The 19,630-nt window shown below is 39.3% G+C and overlaps 1 protein-coding gene across 2 annotated transcripts in view; it reads right to left on the minus strand.

Moving 5' to 3' along the window:
• large1 (LARGE xylosyl- and glucuronyltransferase 1) overlaps positions 1-19,630 on the minus strand; it is a 202,398-nt gene that overhangs the window by 22,951 nt on the left and 159,817 nt on the right. For both annotated transcript variants that reach the window (XM_055906053.1, XM_055906052.1), the window contains exon 11: positions 13,908-14,071. In XM_055906053.1, coding sequence (XP_055762028.1) covers positions 13,908-14,071 — 164 coding nt within the window. The remainder of the gene's footprint in view (positions 1-13,907; positions 14,072-19,630) is intronic.

Raw genomic sequence — 19,630 nt, forward strand, 5'->3', positions numbered from 1 at the left:
ATAATGTATTGATCTTTATTAACTAACTAAATCTGCCTGGCAACAGTAAAGGGGTTAACATCCTCTATAATGTAATGATCTTTATTAAATCTGCCTGGCAACAGTAGAGGGGTTAACATCCTCTATAATGTAATGATCTTTATTAACTAACTAAATCTGCCTGGCAACAGTAGGGGGGTTCAATTCCCCTAAGAAGCTTGGTTTCATCAGGATATTCTGATAGGTATCTTCTGCATGTTTCTCTGCAGGCTCCAATGTCTCACAGCTTGTATCCCAAATGGAGCCCTATTCCCTATTATAGGACACTACTTTAGACCAGGGCCCTATTCCCTATATAGTGCACTACTTTAGACCAGAGCCCTATTCCCTATATGGTGCACTACTTTAGACCAGAGCCCTATTCCCTATATAGTGCACTACTTTAGACCAGAGCCCTATTCCCTATATAGTACACTACTTTAGACCAGGGCCCTATTCCCTATATAGTGCACTACTTTAGACCAGGACCCTATTCCCTATATAGTACACTACTTTAGACCAGAGCCCTATTCCCTATATAGTGCACTACTATAGACCAGGACCCTATTCCCTATATAGTGCACTACTATAGACCAGAACCCTATACCCTATATAGTGCACTACTATAGACCAGGACCCTATTCCCTATGATGCTATGATGATGCTATGATGTTATGATGCTGTAATAAGTCCTATTCATACGGGACCAGTATTACTAGAGAACGCTGGTTATGTAATTATCACCCCCAGCACGTCCGTTGTTCCAGTGGAACGATATATCGTCCACTTCATCTTTTAAAGAAGAGAAGTAGAGCACTAGGAAAGATGACATGTGACAAAAGAGATCATTAAAATCAGTCAACTTCCTGCGTAGCACTTTGTGTGTTTTTTTTAAAGCATGACATTTTGTTCACACGTTCTGACTCTAACAGGATGTAGCACCTGTTGTTAAACTCTTTACAATATCCCTCAAAATACGGGGGTGGCGACTCACACGGGATACTTGTTATCAGAGGACCCTGGGAGTTTGCTGAGAAACAGTAGGTCATTAGGGCCGGGATTATAACCTTCCTGACAAGTAGAAATGACTGACACGGCAGATTAGGGCCGGGATTATAACCTTCCTGACAAATAGATATGACTGACACGGCAGATTAGGGCCGGGATTATAACCTTCCTGACAAATAGATATTACTGACACGGCAGATTAGGGCCTGGATTATAACCTTCCTGACAAATAGATATGACTGACACGGCAGATTAGGGCCGGGATTATAACCTTCCTGACAAATAGATATGACTGACACGGCAGATTAGGGCCGGGATAATAACCTTCCTGACAAATAGATATGACTGACACGGCAGATTAGGGCCGGGATTATAACCTTCCTGACAAACAGATATGACTGACACGGCAGATTAGGGCCTGGATTATAACCTTCCTGACAAGTAGATATTACTGACACGGCAGATTAGGGCCGGGATTATAACCTTCCTGACAAGTAGATATTACTGACACGGCAGATTAGGGCCGGGATTATAACCTTCCTGACAAATAGATATGACTGACACGGCAGATTAGGGCCGGGATTATAACCTTCCTGACAAATAGATATGACTGACACGGCAGATTAGGGCCGGGATTATAACCTTCCTGACAAATAGATATGATTGACACGGCAGATTAGGGCCGGGATTATAACCTTCCTGACAAATAGATATTACTGACACGGCAGATTAGGGCCTGGATTATAACCTTCCTGACAAATAGATATGACTGACACGGCAGATTAGGGCCGGGATTATAACCTTCCTGACAAGTAAAAATTACTGACACGGCAGATTAGGGCCGGGATTATAACCTTCCTGACAAGTAGATATGACTGACACGGCAGATTTCTGGATGGGACAAACATTGTACTGGTGATTTGTGCTGATACTCACAGTAACATTACCTCCAGTAAAAGGGATATGGCTGTAATGGAGTTTATAATGCAGTGATGGCTGTAATGGAGTTTATAATGCAGTGATGGCTGCAATGGAGTTTATAATGCAGTGATGGCTGCAATGGAGTTTATAATACAGTGATGGCTGTAATGGAGTTTATAATGCAGTGATGGCTGCAATGGAGTTTATAATGCAGTGATGGCTGTAATGGAGTTTATAATGCAGTGATGGCTGTAATGGAGTTTATAATGCAGTGATGGCTGCAATGGAGTTTATAATACAGTGACGGCTGTAATGGAGTTTATAATGCAGTGATGGCTGTAATGGAGTTTATAATGCAGTGATGGCTGTAATGGAGTTTATAATGCAGTGATGGCTGTAATATAGTGACGGCTGTAATGGAGTTTATAATGCAGTGATAGCTGTAATATAGTTTATAATGCAGTGATGGCTGTAATGGTGTTTATAAAGCAGTGATGGCTGTAATGGAGTTTATAATGCAGTGATGGCTGCAATGGAGTTTATAATACAGTGACGGCTGTAATGGAGTTTATAATGCAGTGATGGCTGTAATGGAGTTTATAATGCAGTGATGGCTGCAATGGAGTTTATAATACAGTGACGGCTGTAATGGAGTTTATAATGCAGTGATGGCTGTAATGGAGTTTATAATGCAGTGATGGCTGTAATGGAGTTTATAATGCAGTGATGGCTGTAATATAGTGACGGCTGTAATGGAGTTTATAATGCAGTGATAGCTGTAATATAGTTTATAATGCAGTGATGGCTGTAATGGTGTTTATAAAGCAGTGATGGCTGTAATGGAGTTTATAATGCAGTGATGGCTGTAATATAGTGACGGCTGTAATGGAGTTTATAATGCAGTGATGGCTGTAATGGAGTTTATAATGCAGTGATGGCTGTAATATAGTTTATAATGCAGTGATGGCTGTAATATAGTGATGGCTGTAATATAGTGATGGCTGTAATATAGTGATGACTGTAATGGAGTTTATAATACAGTGATGGCTGTAATGGAGTTTATAATGCAGTGATGGCTGTAATATAGTTTATAATGCAGTGATGGCTGTAATGGAGTTTATAATGCAGTGATGGCTGTAATATAGTTTATAATGCAGTGATGGCTGTAATGGAGTTTATAATGCAGTGATGGTTGTAATGGAGTTTATAATACAGTGATGGCTGTAATGGGGTTTATAATACAGTGATAGCTGTAATGGAGTTTATAATGCAGTGATGGCTGTAATATAGTGATGGCTGTAATGGAGTTTATAATGCAGTGATGGCTGTAATATAGTTTATAATGCAGTGATGGCTGTAATGGGGTTTATAATGCAGTGATAGCTGTAATGGAGTTTATAATGCAGTGATGGCTGTAATATAGTGATGGCTGTAATGGAGTTTATAATGCAGTGATGGCTGTAATATAGTGATGGCTGTAATGGAGTTTATAATGCAGTGATGGCTGTAATATAGTGATGGCTGTAATGGAGTTTATAATGCAGTGATGGCTGTAATGGAGCTTATAATGTAGTGATGGCTGTAATATAGTTTATAATGCAGTGATGGCTGTAATATAGTTTATAATGCAGTGATGGCTGTAATGGAGTTTATAATGCAGTGATGGCTGTAATGGAGTTTATAATGCAGTGATGGCTGTAATATAGTGATGGCTGTAATGGAGTTTATAATGCAGTGATATCTGTAATATAGTTTATAATGCAGTGATGGCTGTAATGGAGTTTATAATGCAGTGATGGCTGTAATATAGTGATGGCTGTAATATAGTGATGGCTGTAATATAGTGATGACTGTAATGGAGTTTATAATGCAGTGATGGCTGTAATATAGTGATGGCTGTAATGGAGTTTATAATGCATTGATGGCTGTAATATAGTGATGGCTGTAATATAGTGATGACTGTAATATAGTGATGGCTGTAATATAGTGATGGCTGTAATATAGTGATGGCTGTAATGGAGTTTATAATGCAGTGATGGATGTAATATAGTGATGGCTGTAATGGAGTTTATAATGCAGTGAAGGCTGCAATGGAGCTTATAATGCAGTGATGGCTGTAATATAGTTTATAATGCAGTGATAGCTGTAATGGAGTTTATAATGCAGTGATGGCTGTAATATAGTTTATAATGCAGTGATAGCTGCAATGGAGATTATAATGCAGTGATGGCTGTAATATAGTGATGGCTGTAATATAGTTATGGCTGTAATGGAGTTTATAATGCAGTGATGGCTGTAATATAGTTTATAATGCAGTGATAGCTGTAATATAGTTTATAATGCAGTGATGGCTGTAATATAGTTTATAATGCAGTGATAGCTGTAATGGAGTTTATAATGCAGTGATGGCTGTAATATAGTGATGGCTGTAATGGAGTTTATAATGCAGTGATGGCTGTAATTTAGTTTATAATACAGTGATAGCTGTAATGGAATTGATAATGCAGTGATGGCTGTAATATAGTGATGGCTTTAATATAGTTTATAGTGCAGTGATAGCTGTAATGGAGTTTATAATGCAGTGATGGCTGTAATATAGTTTATAATACAGTGATAGCTGTAATATAGTTTATAATGCAGTGATGGCTGTAATATAGTTTATAATGCAGTGATAGCTGTAATATAGTTTATAATGCAGTGATGGATGTAATATACTTTATAATGCAGTGATAGCTGTAATGGAGTTTATAATGCAGTGATGGCTGTAATATAGTTTATAATGCAGTGATGGCTGTAATGGAGTTTATAATACAGTGATGGCTGTAATGGAGTTTATAATGCAGTGATAACTGTAATATAGTTTATAATGCAATGATGGCTGTAATGGAGTTTATAATGCAGTGACGGCTGTAATGGAGTTTATAATGCAGTGATAGCTGTAATATAGTTTATAATGCAGTGATGGCTGTAATGGAGTTTATAATGTAGTGATGGCTGTAATATAGTGATGGCTGTAATATAGTGATGGCTGTAATATAGTGATGGCTGTAATGGAGTTTATAATGCAGTGATGGCTGTAATATAGTGATGGCTGTAATGGAGTTTATAATGCAGTGATGGCTGTAATATAGTGATGGCTGTAATATAGTGATGACTGTAATATAGTGATGGCTGTAATATAGTGATGGCTGTAATATAGTGATGGCTGTAATGGAGTTTATAATGCAGTGATGGCTGTAATATAGTGATGGCTGTAATATAGTGATGGCTGTAATGGAGTTTATAATGCAGTGATGGCTGTAATATAGTGATGGCTGTAATATAGTGATGGCTGTAATGGAGTTTATAATGCAGTGATGGCTGTAATATAGTGATGGCTGTAATGGAGTTTATAATGCAGTGATGGCTGTAATGTAATTGATAATGCAGTGATGGCTGCAATGGAGTTTATAATGCAGTGATGGCTGTAATATAGTGATGGCTGTAATGGAGTTTATAATGCAGTGAAGGCTGTAACATAGTTTATAATGCAGTGATGGCTGTAATATAGTTTATAATGCAGTGATAGCTGTAATATAGTTTATAATGCAGTGATGGCTGTAATGGAGTTTATAATGCAGTGATGGCTGTAATATAGTTTATAATGCAGTGATAGCTGTAATGGAGTTTATAATGCAGTGATGGCTGTAATATAGTGATGGCTGTAATGTAGTTTATAATGCAGTGATGGCTGTAATATAGTTTATAATGCAGTGACGGCTGTAATACAGTGATGGCTGTAATATAGTTTATAGTGCAGTGATAGCTGTAATGGGGTTTATAATGCAGTGATGGCTGTAATATAGTGATGGCTGTAATATAGTGATGACTGTAATGGAGTTTATAATACAGTGATGGCTGTAATATAGTGATGACTGTAATATAGTGATGGCTGTAATATAGTGATGGCTGTAATGGAGTTTATAATGCAGGGATGGCTGTAATGGAGTTTATAATGCAGTGATGGTTGTAATATAGTGATGACTGTAATGGAGTTTATAATGCAGGGATGGCTGTAATGGAGTTTATAATGCAGTGATGGCTGTAATATAGTGATGGCTGTAATATAGTGATGGCTGTAATATAGTGATGGCTGTAATGGAGTTTATAATGCAGTGATGGCTGTAATGGAGTTTATAATGCAGGGATGGCTGTAATGGAGTTTATAATGCAGGGATGGCTGTAATATAGTTTATAATGCAGTGATGGCTGTAATGGAGTTTATAATGCAGTGATGGCTGTAATGGAGTTTATAATGCAGTGATGGCTGTAATGGAGTTTATAATGCAGTGATGGCTGTAATGGAGTTTATAATGCAGTGATGGCTGTAATATAGTGATGGCTGTAATATAGTGATGGCTGTAATGGAGTTTATAATGCAGGGATGGCTGTAATGGAGTTTATAATGCAGTGATGGCTGTAATATAGTGATGACTGTAATGGAGTTTATAATGCAGGGATGGCTGTAATGGAGTTTATAATGCAGTGATGGCTGTAATATAGTGATGGCTGTAATATAGTGATGGCTGTAATATAGTGATGGCTGTAATATAGTGATGGCTGTAATGGAGTTTATAATGCAGTGATGGCTGTAATGGAGTTTATAATGCAGGGATGGCTGTAATGGAGTTTATAATGCAGTGATGGCTGTAATATAGTTTATAATGCAGTGATGGCTGTAATGGAGTTTATAATGCAGTGATGGCTGTAATGGAGTTTATAATGCAGTGATGGCTGTAATGGAGTTTATAATGCAGTGATGGCTGTAATGGAGTTTATAATGCAGTGATGGCTGTAATATAGTGATGGCTGTAATATAGTGATGGCTGTAATGGAGTTTATAATGCAGTGATGGCTGTAATGGAGTTTATAATGCAGTGATGGCTGTAATATAGTGATGGCTGTAATATAGTGATGGCTGTAATATAGTGATGGCTGTAATATAGTGATGACTAATGGAGTTTATAATGCAGTGATGGCTGTAATGGAGTTTATAATGCAGTGATGGCTGTAATGGAGTTTATAATGCAGTGATGGCTGTAATATAGTGATGGCTGTAATATAGTGATGGCTGTAATATAGTGATGGCTGTAATATAGTGATGACTGTAATGGAGTTTATAATACAGTGATGGCTGTAATGGAGTTTATAATGCAGTGAAGGCTGTAATATAGTGATGGCTGTAATGGAGTTTATAATGCAGTGATGGCTGTAATATAGTGATGGCTGTAATGGAGTTTATAATACAGTGATGGCTGTAATATAGTGATGGCTGTAATATAGTGATGACTGTAATGTAGTTTATAATGCAGTGATGGCTGTAATGGAGTTTATAATACAGTGATGGCTGTAAAATAGTGATGGCTGTAATGGAGTTTATAATACAGTGATGGCTGTAATATAGTGATGACTGTAATGGAGTTTATAATACAGTGATGGCTGTAATATAGTGATGGCTGTAATATAGTTTATAATACAGTGATGGCTGTAATATAGTTTATAATGCAGTGATGGCTGTAATATAGTTTATAATACAGTGATGGCTGTAATATAGTGATGGCTGTAATGGAGTTTATAATACAGTGATGGCTGTAATATAGTGATGACTGTAATGGAGTTTATAATACAGTGATGGCTGTAATATAGTGATGGCTGTAATATAGTTTATAATACAGTGATGGCTGTAATATAGTTTATAATGCAGTGATGGCTGTAATATAGTTTATAATACAGTGATGGCTGTAATATAGTGATGGCTGTAATGGAGTTTATAATGCAGTGATGGCTGTAATATAGTTTATAATGCAGTGATGGCTGTAATATAGTTTATAATGCAGTGATGGCTGTAATATAGTTTATAATACAGTGATGGCTGTAATATAGTGATGGCTGTAATGGAGTTTATAATGCAGTGATGGCTGTAATATAGTTTATAATGCAGTGATGGCTGTAATGGAGTTTATAATACAGTGATGGCTGTAATATAGTGATGGCTGTAATATAGTGATGGCTGTAATGGAGTTTATAATGCAGTGATGGCTGTAATATAGTTTATAATACAGTGATAGTCTAAAGTAGTGCACTACTCCATAAGAATCTGGTCTAAAGTAGTGCACTACTCCATAAGAATCTGGTCTAAAGTAGAGCACTACTCCATAAGAATCTGGTCTAAAGTCGTGCACTACTCCATAAGAATCTGGTCTAAAGTAGTGCACTACTCCATAAGAATCTGGTCTAAAGTAGTGCACTACTCCATAAGAATCTGGTCTAAAGTAGTGCACTACTCCATAAGAATCTGGTCTAAAGTAGTGCACTACTCCATAAGAATCTGGTCTAAAGTCGTGCACTACTCCATAAGAATCTGGTCTAAAGTAGTGCACTACTCAAAAAAGAATCTGGTCTAAAGTAGTGCACTACTCAAAAAGAATCTGGGCTAAAGTAGTGCACTACTCCATAAGAATCTGGTCGAAAGAAGTGCACTACTCCATAGGGCTCTGGTCTAAAGTAGTGCACTACCCCATAGGACTCTGGTCTAAAGTAGTGCACTACCCCTATAAGGCTCTGGTCTAAAGTAGTGCACTACCCCCATAGGGCTCTGGTCTAAAGTAGTGCACTACCCCATAGGGCTCTGGTCTAAAGTAGTGCACTACCCCATAGGACTCTGGTCTAAAGTAGTGCACTACCCCATAGGACTCTGGTCTAAAGTAGTGCACTACCCCCATAAGGCTCTGGTCTAAAGTAGTGCACTACCCCATAGGACTCTGGTCTAAAGTAGTGCACTACCCCCATAAGGCTCTGGTCTAAAGTAGTGCACTACCCCATAGGACTCTGATCTAAAGTAGTGCACCATGTAGGGAATAGGGTGCCAGTTAGGACATACACTTACTGCTTACCAGGCTAATTAACTGACACAACGCAAGTCATTTCATATGGTTCAGTCTCTACCAGAGTATGATGTCACTGCTGTGGTTAAATCAGTCTCTAACAGAGTATGATGTCACTGCTGTTGTTAAATCAGTCTATCAGAGTATGATGTCACTGCTGTGGTTAAATCAGTCTCTAACAGAGTATGATGTCACTGCTGCGGTTAAATCAGTCTCTAACAGAGTATGATGTCACTGCTGTTGTTATATCAGTCTCTATCAGAGTATGATGTCACTGCTGTTGTTAAATCAGTCTATCAGAGTATGATGTCACTGCTGTTGTTAAATCAGTCTCTAACAGAGTATGATGTCACTGCTGTTGTTAAATCAGTCTATCAGAGTATGATGTCACTGCTGTGGTTAAATCAGTCTCTATCAGAGTATGATGTCACTGCTGTTGTCAAATCAGTCTATCAGAGTATGATGTCACTGCTATTGTTAAATCAGTCTGTAACAGAGTATGATGTCACTGCTGTTGTCAAATCAGTCTCTAACAGAGTATGATGTCACTGCTGTTGTCAAATCAGTCTATCAGAGTATGATGTCACTGCTATTGTTAAATCAGTCTGTAACAGAGTATGATGTCACTGCTGTTGTCAAATCAGTCTCTAACAGAGTATGATGTCACTGCTGTGGTTAAATCAGTCTGTAACAGAGTATGATGTCACTGCTGTGGTTAAATCAGTCTCTATCAGAGTATGATGTCACTGCTATTGTTAAATCAGTCTCTAACAGAGTATGATGTCACTGCTATTGTTAAATCAGTCTGTAACAGAGTATGATGTCACTGCTGTTGTTAAATCAGTCTATCAGAGTATGATGTCACTGCTATTGTTAAATCAGTCTGTAACAGAGTATGATGTCACTGCTGTGGTTAAATCAGTCTATCAGAGTATGATGTCACTGCTATTGTTAAATCAGTCTGTAACAGAGTATGATGTCACTGCTGTGGTTAAATCAGTCTATCAGAGTATGATGTCACTGCTATTGTTAAATCAGTCTAACAGAGTATGATGTCACTGCTGTTGTCAAATCAGTCTCTAACAGAGTATGATGTCACTGCTGTGGTTAAATCAGTCTGTAACAGAGTATGATGTCACTGCTGTGGTTAAATCAGTCTCTATCAGAGTATGATGTCACTGCTATTGTTAAATCAGTCTCTAACAGAGTATGATGTCACTGCTATTGTTAAATCAGTCTGTAACAGAGTATGATGTCACTGCTGTTGTTAAATCAGTCTATCAGAGTATGATGTCACTGCTATTGTTAAATCAGTCTGTAACAGAGTATGATGTCACTGCTGTGGTTAAATCAGTCTATCAGAGTATGATGTCACTGCTATTGTTAAATCAGTCTGTAACAGAGTATGATGTCACTGCTGTGGTTAAATCAGTCTATCAGAGTATGATGTCACTGCTGTGGTTAAATCAGTCTATCAGAGTATGATGTCACTGCTGTTGTTAAATCAGTCTCTATCAGAGTATGATGTCACTGCTGTTGTTAAATCAGTCTATCAGAGTATGATGTCACTGCTGTTGTTAAATCAGTCTATCAGAGTATGATGTCACTGCTGTGGTTAAATCAGTCTCTAACAGAGTATGATGTCACTGCTGTGGTTAAATCAGTCTCTAACAGAGTATGATGTCACTGCTGTTGTTAAATCAGTCTCTAACAGAGTATGATGTCACTGCTGTTGTTAAATCAGTCTTTAACTGTGTATGATGTCACTGCTGTGGTTAAATCAGTCTATCAGAGTATGATGTCACTGCTGTTGTTAAATCAGTCTTTAACTGTGTATGATGTCACTGCTGTGGTTAAATCAGTCTATCAGAGTATGATGTCACTGCTGTGGTTAAATCAGTCTCTAACAGAGTATGATGTCACTGCTGTTGTTAAATCAGTCTGTAACAGAGTATGATGTCACTGCTGTGGTTAAATCAGTCTCTAACAGAGTATGATGTCACTGCTGTTGTTAAATCAGTCTCTAACAGAGTATGATGTCACTGCTGTGGTTAAATCAGTCTATCAGAGTATGATGTCACTGCTGTGGTTAAATCAGTCTCTATCAGAGTATGATGTCACTGCTGTTGTTAAATCAGTCTCTATCAGAGTATGATGTCACTGCTGTTGTTAAATCAGTCTCTAACAGAGTATGATGTCACTGCTGTTGTTAAATCAGTCTCTATCAGAGTATGATGTCACTGCTGTGGTTAAATCAGTCTATCAGAGTATGATGTCACTGCTGTGGTTAAATCAGTCTCTAACAGAGTATGATGTCACTGCTGTTGTTAAATCAGTCTATCAGAGTATGATGTCACTGCTGTTGTTAAATCAGTCTCTAACAGAGTATGATGTCACTGCTGTTGTTAAATCAGTCTATCAGAGTATGATGTCACTGCTGTTGTTAAATCAGTCTCTAACAGAGTATGATGTCACTGCTGTGGTTAAATCAGTCTATCAGAGTATGATGTCACTGCTGTTGTTAAATCAGTCTATCAGAGTATGATGTCACTGCTGTTGTTAAATCAGTCTCTAACAGAGTATGATGTCACTGCTATTGTTAAATCAGTCTCTAACAGAGTATGATGTCACTGCTGTGGTTAAATCAGTCTATCAGAGTATGATGTCACTGCTGTTGTTAAATCAGTCTCTAACAGAGTATGATGTCACTGCTGTGGTTAAATCAGTCTATCAGAGTATGATGTCACTGCTGTTGTTAAATCAGTCTATCAGAGTATGATGTCACTGCTGTGGTTAAATCAGTCTATCAGAGTATGATGTCACTGCTGTTGTTAAATCAGTCTATCAGAGTATGATGTCACTGCTGTTGTTAAATCAGTCTCTATCAGAGTATGATGTCACTGCTGTTGTTACATCAGTCTTTCAGAGTATGATGTCACTGCTGTTGTTACATCAATCTCTATCAGAGTATGATGTCACTGCTGTTGTTAAATCAGTCTATCAGAGTATGATGTCACTGCTGTTGTTAAATCAGTCTATCAGAGTATGATGTCACTGCTGTTGTTAAATCAGTCTATCAGAGTATGATGTCACTGCTGTTGTTAAATCAGTCTCTAACAGAGTATGATGTCACTGCTGTTGTTAAATCAGTCTATCAGAGTATGATGTCACTGCTGTTGTTAAATCAGTCTATCAGAGTATGATGTCACTGCTGTTGTTAAATCAGTCTATCAGAGTATGATGTCACTGCTGTTGTTAAATCAGTCTCTAACAGAGTATGATGTCACTGCTGTGGTTAAATCAGTCTATCAGAGTATGATGTCACGGCTGTTGTTAAATCAGTCTATCAGAGTATGATGTCACGGCTGTTGTTAAATCAGTCTCTATCAGAGTATGATGTCACTGCTGTTGTTAAATCAGTCTCTATCAGAGTATGATGTCACTGCTGTTGTTAAATCAGTCTATCAGAGTTTGATGTCACTGCTGTTGTTAAATCAGTCTATCAGAGTATGATGTCACTGCTGTTGTTAAATCAGTCTATCAGAGTATGATGTCACTGCTGTTGTTAAATCAGTCTATCAGAGTATGATGTCACTGCTGTTGTTAAATCAGTCTATCAGAGTATGATGTCACTGCTGTTGTTAAATCAGTCTATCAGAGTATGATGTCACTGCTGTTGTTAAATCAGTCTCTAACAGAGTATGATGTCACTGCTGTTGTTAAATCAGTCTATCAGAGTATGATGTCACTGCTGTTGTTAAATCAGTCTATCAGAGTATGATGTCACTGCTGTTGTTAAATCAGTCTCTAACAGAGTATGATGTCACTGCTGTTGTTGTGGTAAACATCAGTAATGAAGTATCCTCATGAAGTCTTCATGATAAAGACACACACACACACACACACACACACACACACACACACACACACACACACACACACACACACACACACACACACACACACACACACACACACACACACACACACACACACACACACACACACACACACACATACACACACACAGCCAGACAGCCAGACACACACACACACACAGCTACAGATTAAAATGCTGGAGGTGTAGCTGCTACAGACTGAGCCGTGTGCTGTCAGATTAGTTTGACGGCTGTAGAGTCTTGTCCTTCCGTGAGGGTCAGAGGTTACAGCTGTAGAGTCGTGTCCTTCCGTGAGGGTCAGAGGTTACAGCTGTAACAGTGTCAAACAACAGCCTAGTATTTGACTCTGTTTCAGAAGATCACTCAGGAATAACTCTGTTTGTTTACAGCATTACTGTCTGAACAAACATCTCTCTCCCTCTCTCTTAAAACTAGCTGTGAACTTGTCCCTTGTCGTAAGGGTCCGGAGTCATGTTTAATACAAAACAATACAGAGTAGACTTGTCCTACTGATGTCTTCTGTCCCCTACAGTACCCAGAGCTATAGACATATGACTTACCGGACCTGTCCGTGGAGAGATGTGTGTAAGGTCTGTCTTCCTACCTGTCCATGGAGAGCTGTGTGTAAGGTCTGTCTTCCTACCTGTCCCTGGATAGCTGTGTGTAAGGTCTGTCATCCTACCTGTCCCTGGAGAGCTGTGTAAGGTCTGTCTTCCTACCTGTCCATGGAGAGATGTGTATAAGGTCTATCTTCCTACCTGTCCCTGGAGAGCTGTGTGTAAGGTCTGTCTTCCTACCTGTTCATAGAGAGCTGTGTAAGGTCTGTCTTCCTACCTGTCCATAGAGAGCTGTGTAAGGTCTGTCTTCCTACCTGTCCATGGAGAGCTGTGTGTAAGGTCTGTCTTCCTACCTGTCCATGGAGAGCTGTGTGTAAGGTCTGTGTTCCTACCTGTCCCTGGAAAGCTGTGTAAGGTCTGTCTTCCTACCTGTCCCTGGAGAGCTGTGTGTAAGGTCTGTCTTCCTACCTGTTCATAGAGAGCTGTGTAAGGTCTGTCTTCCTACCTGTTCATAGAGAGCTGTGTAAGGTCTGTCTTCCTACCTGTCCATGGAGAGCTGTGTGTAAGGTCTGTCTTCCTACCTGTCCATGGAGAGCTGTGCCACCAGAGTAACATCTGTGTGGTCCGTACTGGGTTCATATTCGTAGTGAAGGAAATAGAGGTGAGTCCTGTGAACCGTGAAACGCTCCCGACGGAACTCATAACACGGATCATCTTCATCCAACTCTGACAGAGTCTTCTGGAGCTGGAGACGGGGAAGAGAGGAGAGCAGGGGAGAGGAGAGGAGGGGAGAGGAGGGGAGAGTAGAGAGGAGAGAGAGGAGAGGAGGGGAGAGGAGAGGAGAGGAGAGGAGAGAGAGAAGAGGAGAGGAGAGAGAGGAGAGGAGAGAGGAAAGGGGAGAGAAGAGAAGAGGGGAGAGGAGGGGAGAGAGAGGAGGGGGGAGAGAGAGGAGAGGAGGGGAGAGAGAGAGAGAAGAGGAGGGGAAGAGGAGAGGAGGGGAGAGAGAGGAGAGGAAAGGAGTGGAGGGGAGAGGAGAGAGGAGAGGAGGGGAGGGGAGAGAGGGGAGAGGAGAGGAGAGAGGAGAGGAGGGGAGAGGAGAGAGGAAAGGGGAGAGAAGAGAAGAGGGGAGAGAGAGGAGGGGGGAGAGAGAGAGAAGAGAGGAGAGCAGGGGAGAGAAGAGATGAGAGGAGGGGAGAGAGAGAGAAGAGAGGAGAGAGGAAGGGGGAGAGGAGGGGAGGGGAGAGAGAGGAGAGCAGGGGAGAGGGGGGAGGAATGGGGAGAAAAGAGAGGAGAGGAGGGGAGAGGAGAGAGAGAGAGAAGAGAGGAGAGGAGGGGAGAGGGGAGAGGAAGGGGGAGAGAAGAGAGGAAAGAATGGGAGAGAGAGGAAGAGGGGAGAGAGAGGAGAGCAAGCGGAAAGAGAGGGGAGGAGGGGAGAGAGAGGAGAGGAGGGGAGAGAGAGGAGAGCAAGGGAGAGGAAGGGGGAGAGAAGAGGGGAGGATAAGAATTGTTCTTTAAATAGTGTCAGACTTTTTAATAAGATACGTCTCTCAGGGACAACAACAACAGTGAGACTAATGGTTGTGACAGTCAGTACTCAGCTTCAGCTGTGTGTCCTACACACTGGAATATATAATGGTTGTGACAGTCAGTACTCAGCTTCAGCTGTGTGTCCTACACACTGGAATATATAATGGTTGTGACAGTCAGCACTCAGCTTCAGCTGTGTGTCCTACACACTGGAATATATAATGGTTGTGACAGTCAGTACTCAGCTTCAGCTGTGTGTCCTACACACTGGAATATATAATGGTTGTGACAGTCAGCACTCAGCTTCAGCTGTGTGTCCTACACACTGGAATATATAATGGTTGTGACAGTCAGCACTCAGCTTCAGCTGTGTGTCCTACACACTGGAATATATAATGGTTGTGACAGTCAGCACTCAGCTTCAGCTGTGTGTCCTACACACTGGAATATATAATGGTTGTGACAGTCAGTACTCAGCTTCAGCTGTGTATCCTACACACTGGAATATATAACTTGTGTGTTTGGACACTTTGGAGTAAGTTTCAATACAAACTGACTCTATTAGAAAAGAGATGAGAGGAACGTGTGGATCAGACACCAACTCAAATACCACTGGGTCTGGAGAGACATTAGACATCTGTCTTCTCATAGTTAATACCACTGGGTCTGGAGAGACATTAGACATCTGTCTTCTCATAGTTAATAGCACTGGGTCTGGAGAGACACAGCAGATAGTCCCTCTGTCTTCTCATAGTTAATACCACATCTGATCCCTCTGTCTTCGCATAGTTAATACCACATCTGATCCCTCTGTCTTCTCATAGTTAATACCACATCTTATCCCTCTGTCTTCTCATAGTTAATACCACATCTGATCCCTCTGTCTTCTCATAGTTAATACCGTATCTGATCCTTCTGTCTTCTCAAAGTTAATACCATATCTGATCCCTCTGTCTTCTCATAGTTAATACCACATCTGATCCCTCTGTCTTCTCATAGTTAATACCACATCTGATCCCTCTGTCTTCTCATAGTTAATACCGTATCTGATCCTTCTGTCATAGTTAATACCATATCTGATCCTTCTGTCTTCTCATAGTTAATACCACATCTGATCCCTCTGTCTTCTCATAGTTAATACCGTATCTGATCCTTCTGTCTTCTCAAAGTTAATACCATATCTGATCCCTCTGTCTTCTCATAGTTAATACCACATCTGATCCCTCTGTCTTCTCATAGTTAATACCACATCTGATCCCTCTGTCTTCTCATAGTTAATACCGTATCTGATCCTTCTGTCATAGTTAATACCATATCTGATCCTTCTGTCTTCTCATAGTTAATACCACATCTGATCCCTCTGTCTTCTCAAAGTTAATACCATATCTGATCCCTCTGTCTTCTCATAGTTAATACCGTATCTGATCCTTCTGTCTTCTCATAGTTAATACCACATCTGATCCTTCTGTCTTCTCATAGTTAATACCACATCTGATCCCTCTGTCTTCGCATAGTTAATACTACATCTGATCCCTCTGTCTTCTCATAGGTAATACCGTATCTGATGCCTCTGTCTTCTCATAGTTAATACCATATCTGATCATTCTGTCTTCTCATAGTTAATACCATATCTGATCCTTCTGTCTTCTCATAGTTAATACCACATCTGATCCCTCTGTCTTCTCATAGTTAATAACACATCTGATCCTTCTGTCTTCTCATAGTTAATACCATATCTGATCCTTCTGTCTTCTCATAGTTAATACCATATCTGATCCTTCTGTCTTCTCATAGTTAATACCATATCTGATCATTCTGTCTTCTCATAGTTAATACCATATCTGATCCTTCTGTCTTCTCATAGTTAATACCACATCTGATCCCTCTGTCTTCTCATAGTTAATAACACATCCGATCCTTCTGTCTTCTCATAGTTAATACCATATCTGATCCCTCTGTCTTCTCATAGTTAATACTATATCTGATCCTTCTGTCTTCTCATAGTTAATACCATATCTGATCCTTCTGTCTTCTCATAGTTAATACCACATCTGATCCTTCTGTCTTCTCATAGTTAATACCATATCTAATCCTTCTGTCTTCTCATAGTTAATACCATATCTGATCCCTCTGTCTTCTCAAAGTTAATACCATATCTGATCCCTCTGTCTTCTCATAGTTAATACCGTATCTGATCCTTCTGTCTTCTCATAGTTAATACCATATCTGATCCTTCTGTCTTCTCAAAGTTAATACCATATCTGATCCCTCTGTCTTCTCATAGTTAATACCACATCTGATCCCTCTGTCTTCTCATAGTTAATACCACATCTGATCCCTCTGTCTTCTCATAGTTAATACCGTACCTGATCATTCTGTCATAGTTAATACCATATCTGATCCTTCTGTCTTCTCATAGTTAATACCACATCTGATCCCTCTGTCTTCTCATAGTTAATACCACATCTGATCCTTCTGTCTTCTCATAGTTAATACCACATCTGATCCTTCTGTCTTCTCATAGTTAATACCGTATCTGATCCCTCTGTCTTCTCATAGTTAATACCATATCTGATCCTTCTGTCTTCTCATAGTTAATACCATATCTGATCCTTCTGTCTTCTCATAGTTAATACCATATCTGATCATTCTGTCTTCTCATAGTTAATACCATATCTGATCCTTCTGTCTTCTCATAGTTAATACCACATCTGATCCCTCTGTCTTCTCATAGTTAATAACACATCTGATCCTTCTGTCTTCTCATAGTTAATACCACATCTGATCCCTCTGTCTTCTCATAGTTAATAACACATCTGATCCTTCTGTATTCTCATAGATAATACCATATCTGATCCTTCTGTCTTCTCATAGTTAATACCATATCTGATCCTTCTGTCTTCTCATAGTTAATACCATATCTGATCCTTCTGTCTTCTCATAGTTAATACCACATCTGATCCTTCTGTCTTCTTATAGTTAATACCACATCTGATCCCTCTGTCTTCTCATAGTTAATACCGTATCTGATCCTTCTGTCTTCTCAAAGTTAATACCATATCTGATCCCTCTGTCTTCTCATAGTTAATACCACATCTGATCCCTCTGTCTTCTCATAGTTAATACCACATCTGATCCCTCTGTCTTCTCATAGTTAATACCGTATCTGATCCTTCTGTCATAGTTAATACCATATCTGATCCTTCTGTCTTCTCATAGTTAATACCACATCTGATCCCTCTGTCTTCTCATAGTTAATACCGTATCTGATCCTTCTGTCTTCTCAAAGTTAATACCATATCTGATCCCTCTGTCTTCTCATAGTTAATACCACATCTGATCCCTCTGTCTTCTCATAGTTAATACCACATCTGATCCCTCTGTCTTCTCATAGTTAATACCGTATCTGATCCTTCTGTCATAGTTAATACCATATCTGATCCTTCTGTCTTCTCATAGTTAATACCACATCTGATCCCTCTGTCTTCTCAAAGTTAATACCATATCTGATCCCTCTGTCTTCTCATAGTTAATACCGTATCTGATCCTTCTGTCTTCTCATAGTTAATACCACATCTGATCCTTCTGTCTTCTCATAGTTAATACCACATCTGATCCCTCTGTCTTCGCATAGTTAATACTACATCTGATCCCTCTGTCTTCTCATAGGTAATACCGTATCTGATGCCTCTGTCTTCTCATAGTTAATACCATATCTGATCATTCTGTCTTCTCATAGTTAATACCATATCTGATCCTTCTGTCTTCTCATAGTTAATACCACATCTGATCCCTCTGTCTTCTCATAGTTAATAACACATCTGATCCTTCTGTCTTCTCATAGTTAATACCATATCTGATCCTTCTGTCTTCTCATAGTTAATACCATATCTGATCCTTCTGTCTTCTCATAGTTAATACCATATCTGATCATTCTGTCTTCTCATAGTTAATACCATATCTGATCCTTCTGTCTTCTCATAGTTAATACCACATCTGATCCCTCTGTCTTCTCATAGTTAATAACACATCCGATCCTTCTGTCTTCTCATAGTTAATACCATATCTGATCCCTCTGTCTTCTCATAGTTAATACTATATCTGATCCTTCTGTCTTCTCATAGTTAATACCATATCTGATCCTTCTGTCTTCTCATAGTTAATACCACATCTGATCCTTCTGTCTTCTCATAGTTAATACCATATCTGATCCCTCTGTCTTCTCATAGTTAATACCGTATCTGATCCTTCTGTCTTCTCATAGTTAATACCATATCTGATCCTTCTGTCTTCTCAAAGTTAATACCATATCTGATCCCTCTGTCTTCTCATAGTTAATACCACATCTGATCCCTCTGTCTTCTCATAGTTAATACCACATCTGATCCCTCTGTCTTCTCATAGTTAATACCGTATCTGATCATTCTGTCATAGTTAATACCATATCTGATCCTTCTGTCTTCTCATAGTTAATACCACATCTGATCCCTCTGTCTTCTCATAGTTAATACCACATCTGATCTTTCTGTCTTCTCATAGTTAATACCACATCTGATCCTTCTGTCTTCTCATAGTTAATACCGTATCTGATCCCTCTGTCTTCTCATAGTTAATACCATATCTGATCCTTCTGTCTTCTCATAGTTAATACCATATCTGATCCTTCTGTCTTCTCATAGTTAATACCATATCTGATCATTCTGTCTTCTCATAGTTAATACCATATCTGATCCTTCTGTCTTCTCATAGTTAATACCACATCTGATCCCTCTGTCTT

This window comes from Salvelinus fontinalis, chromosome 39 (genome assembly GCF_029448725.1).
Source record: "Salvelinus fontinalis isolate EN_2023a chromosome 39, ASM2944872v1, whole genome shotgun sequence".
Classification (NCBI taxonomy): Eukaryota; Metazoa; Chordata; class Actinopteri; order Salmoniformes; family Salmonidae; genus Salvelinus; species Salvelinus fontinalis.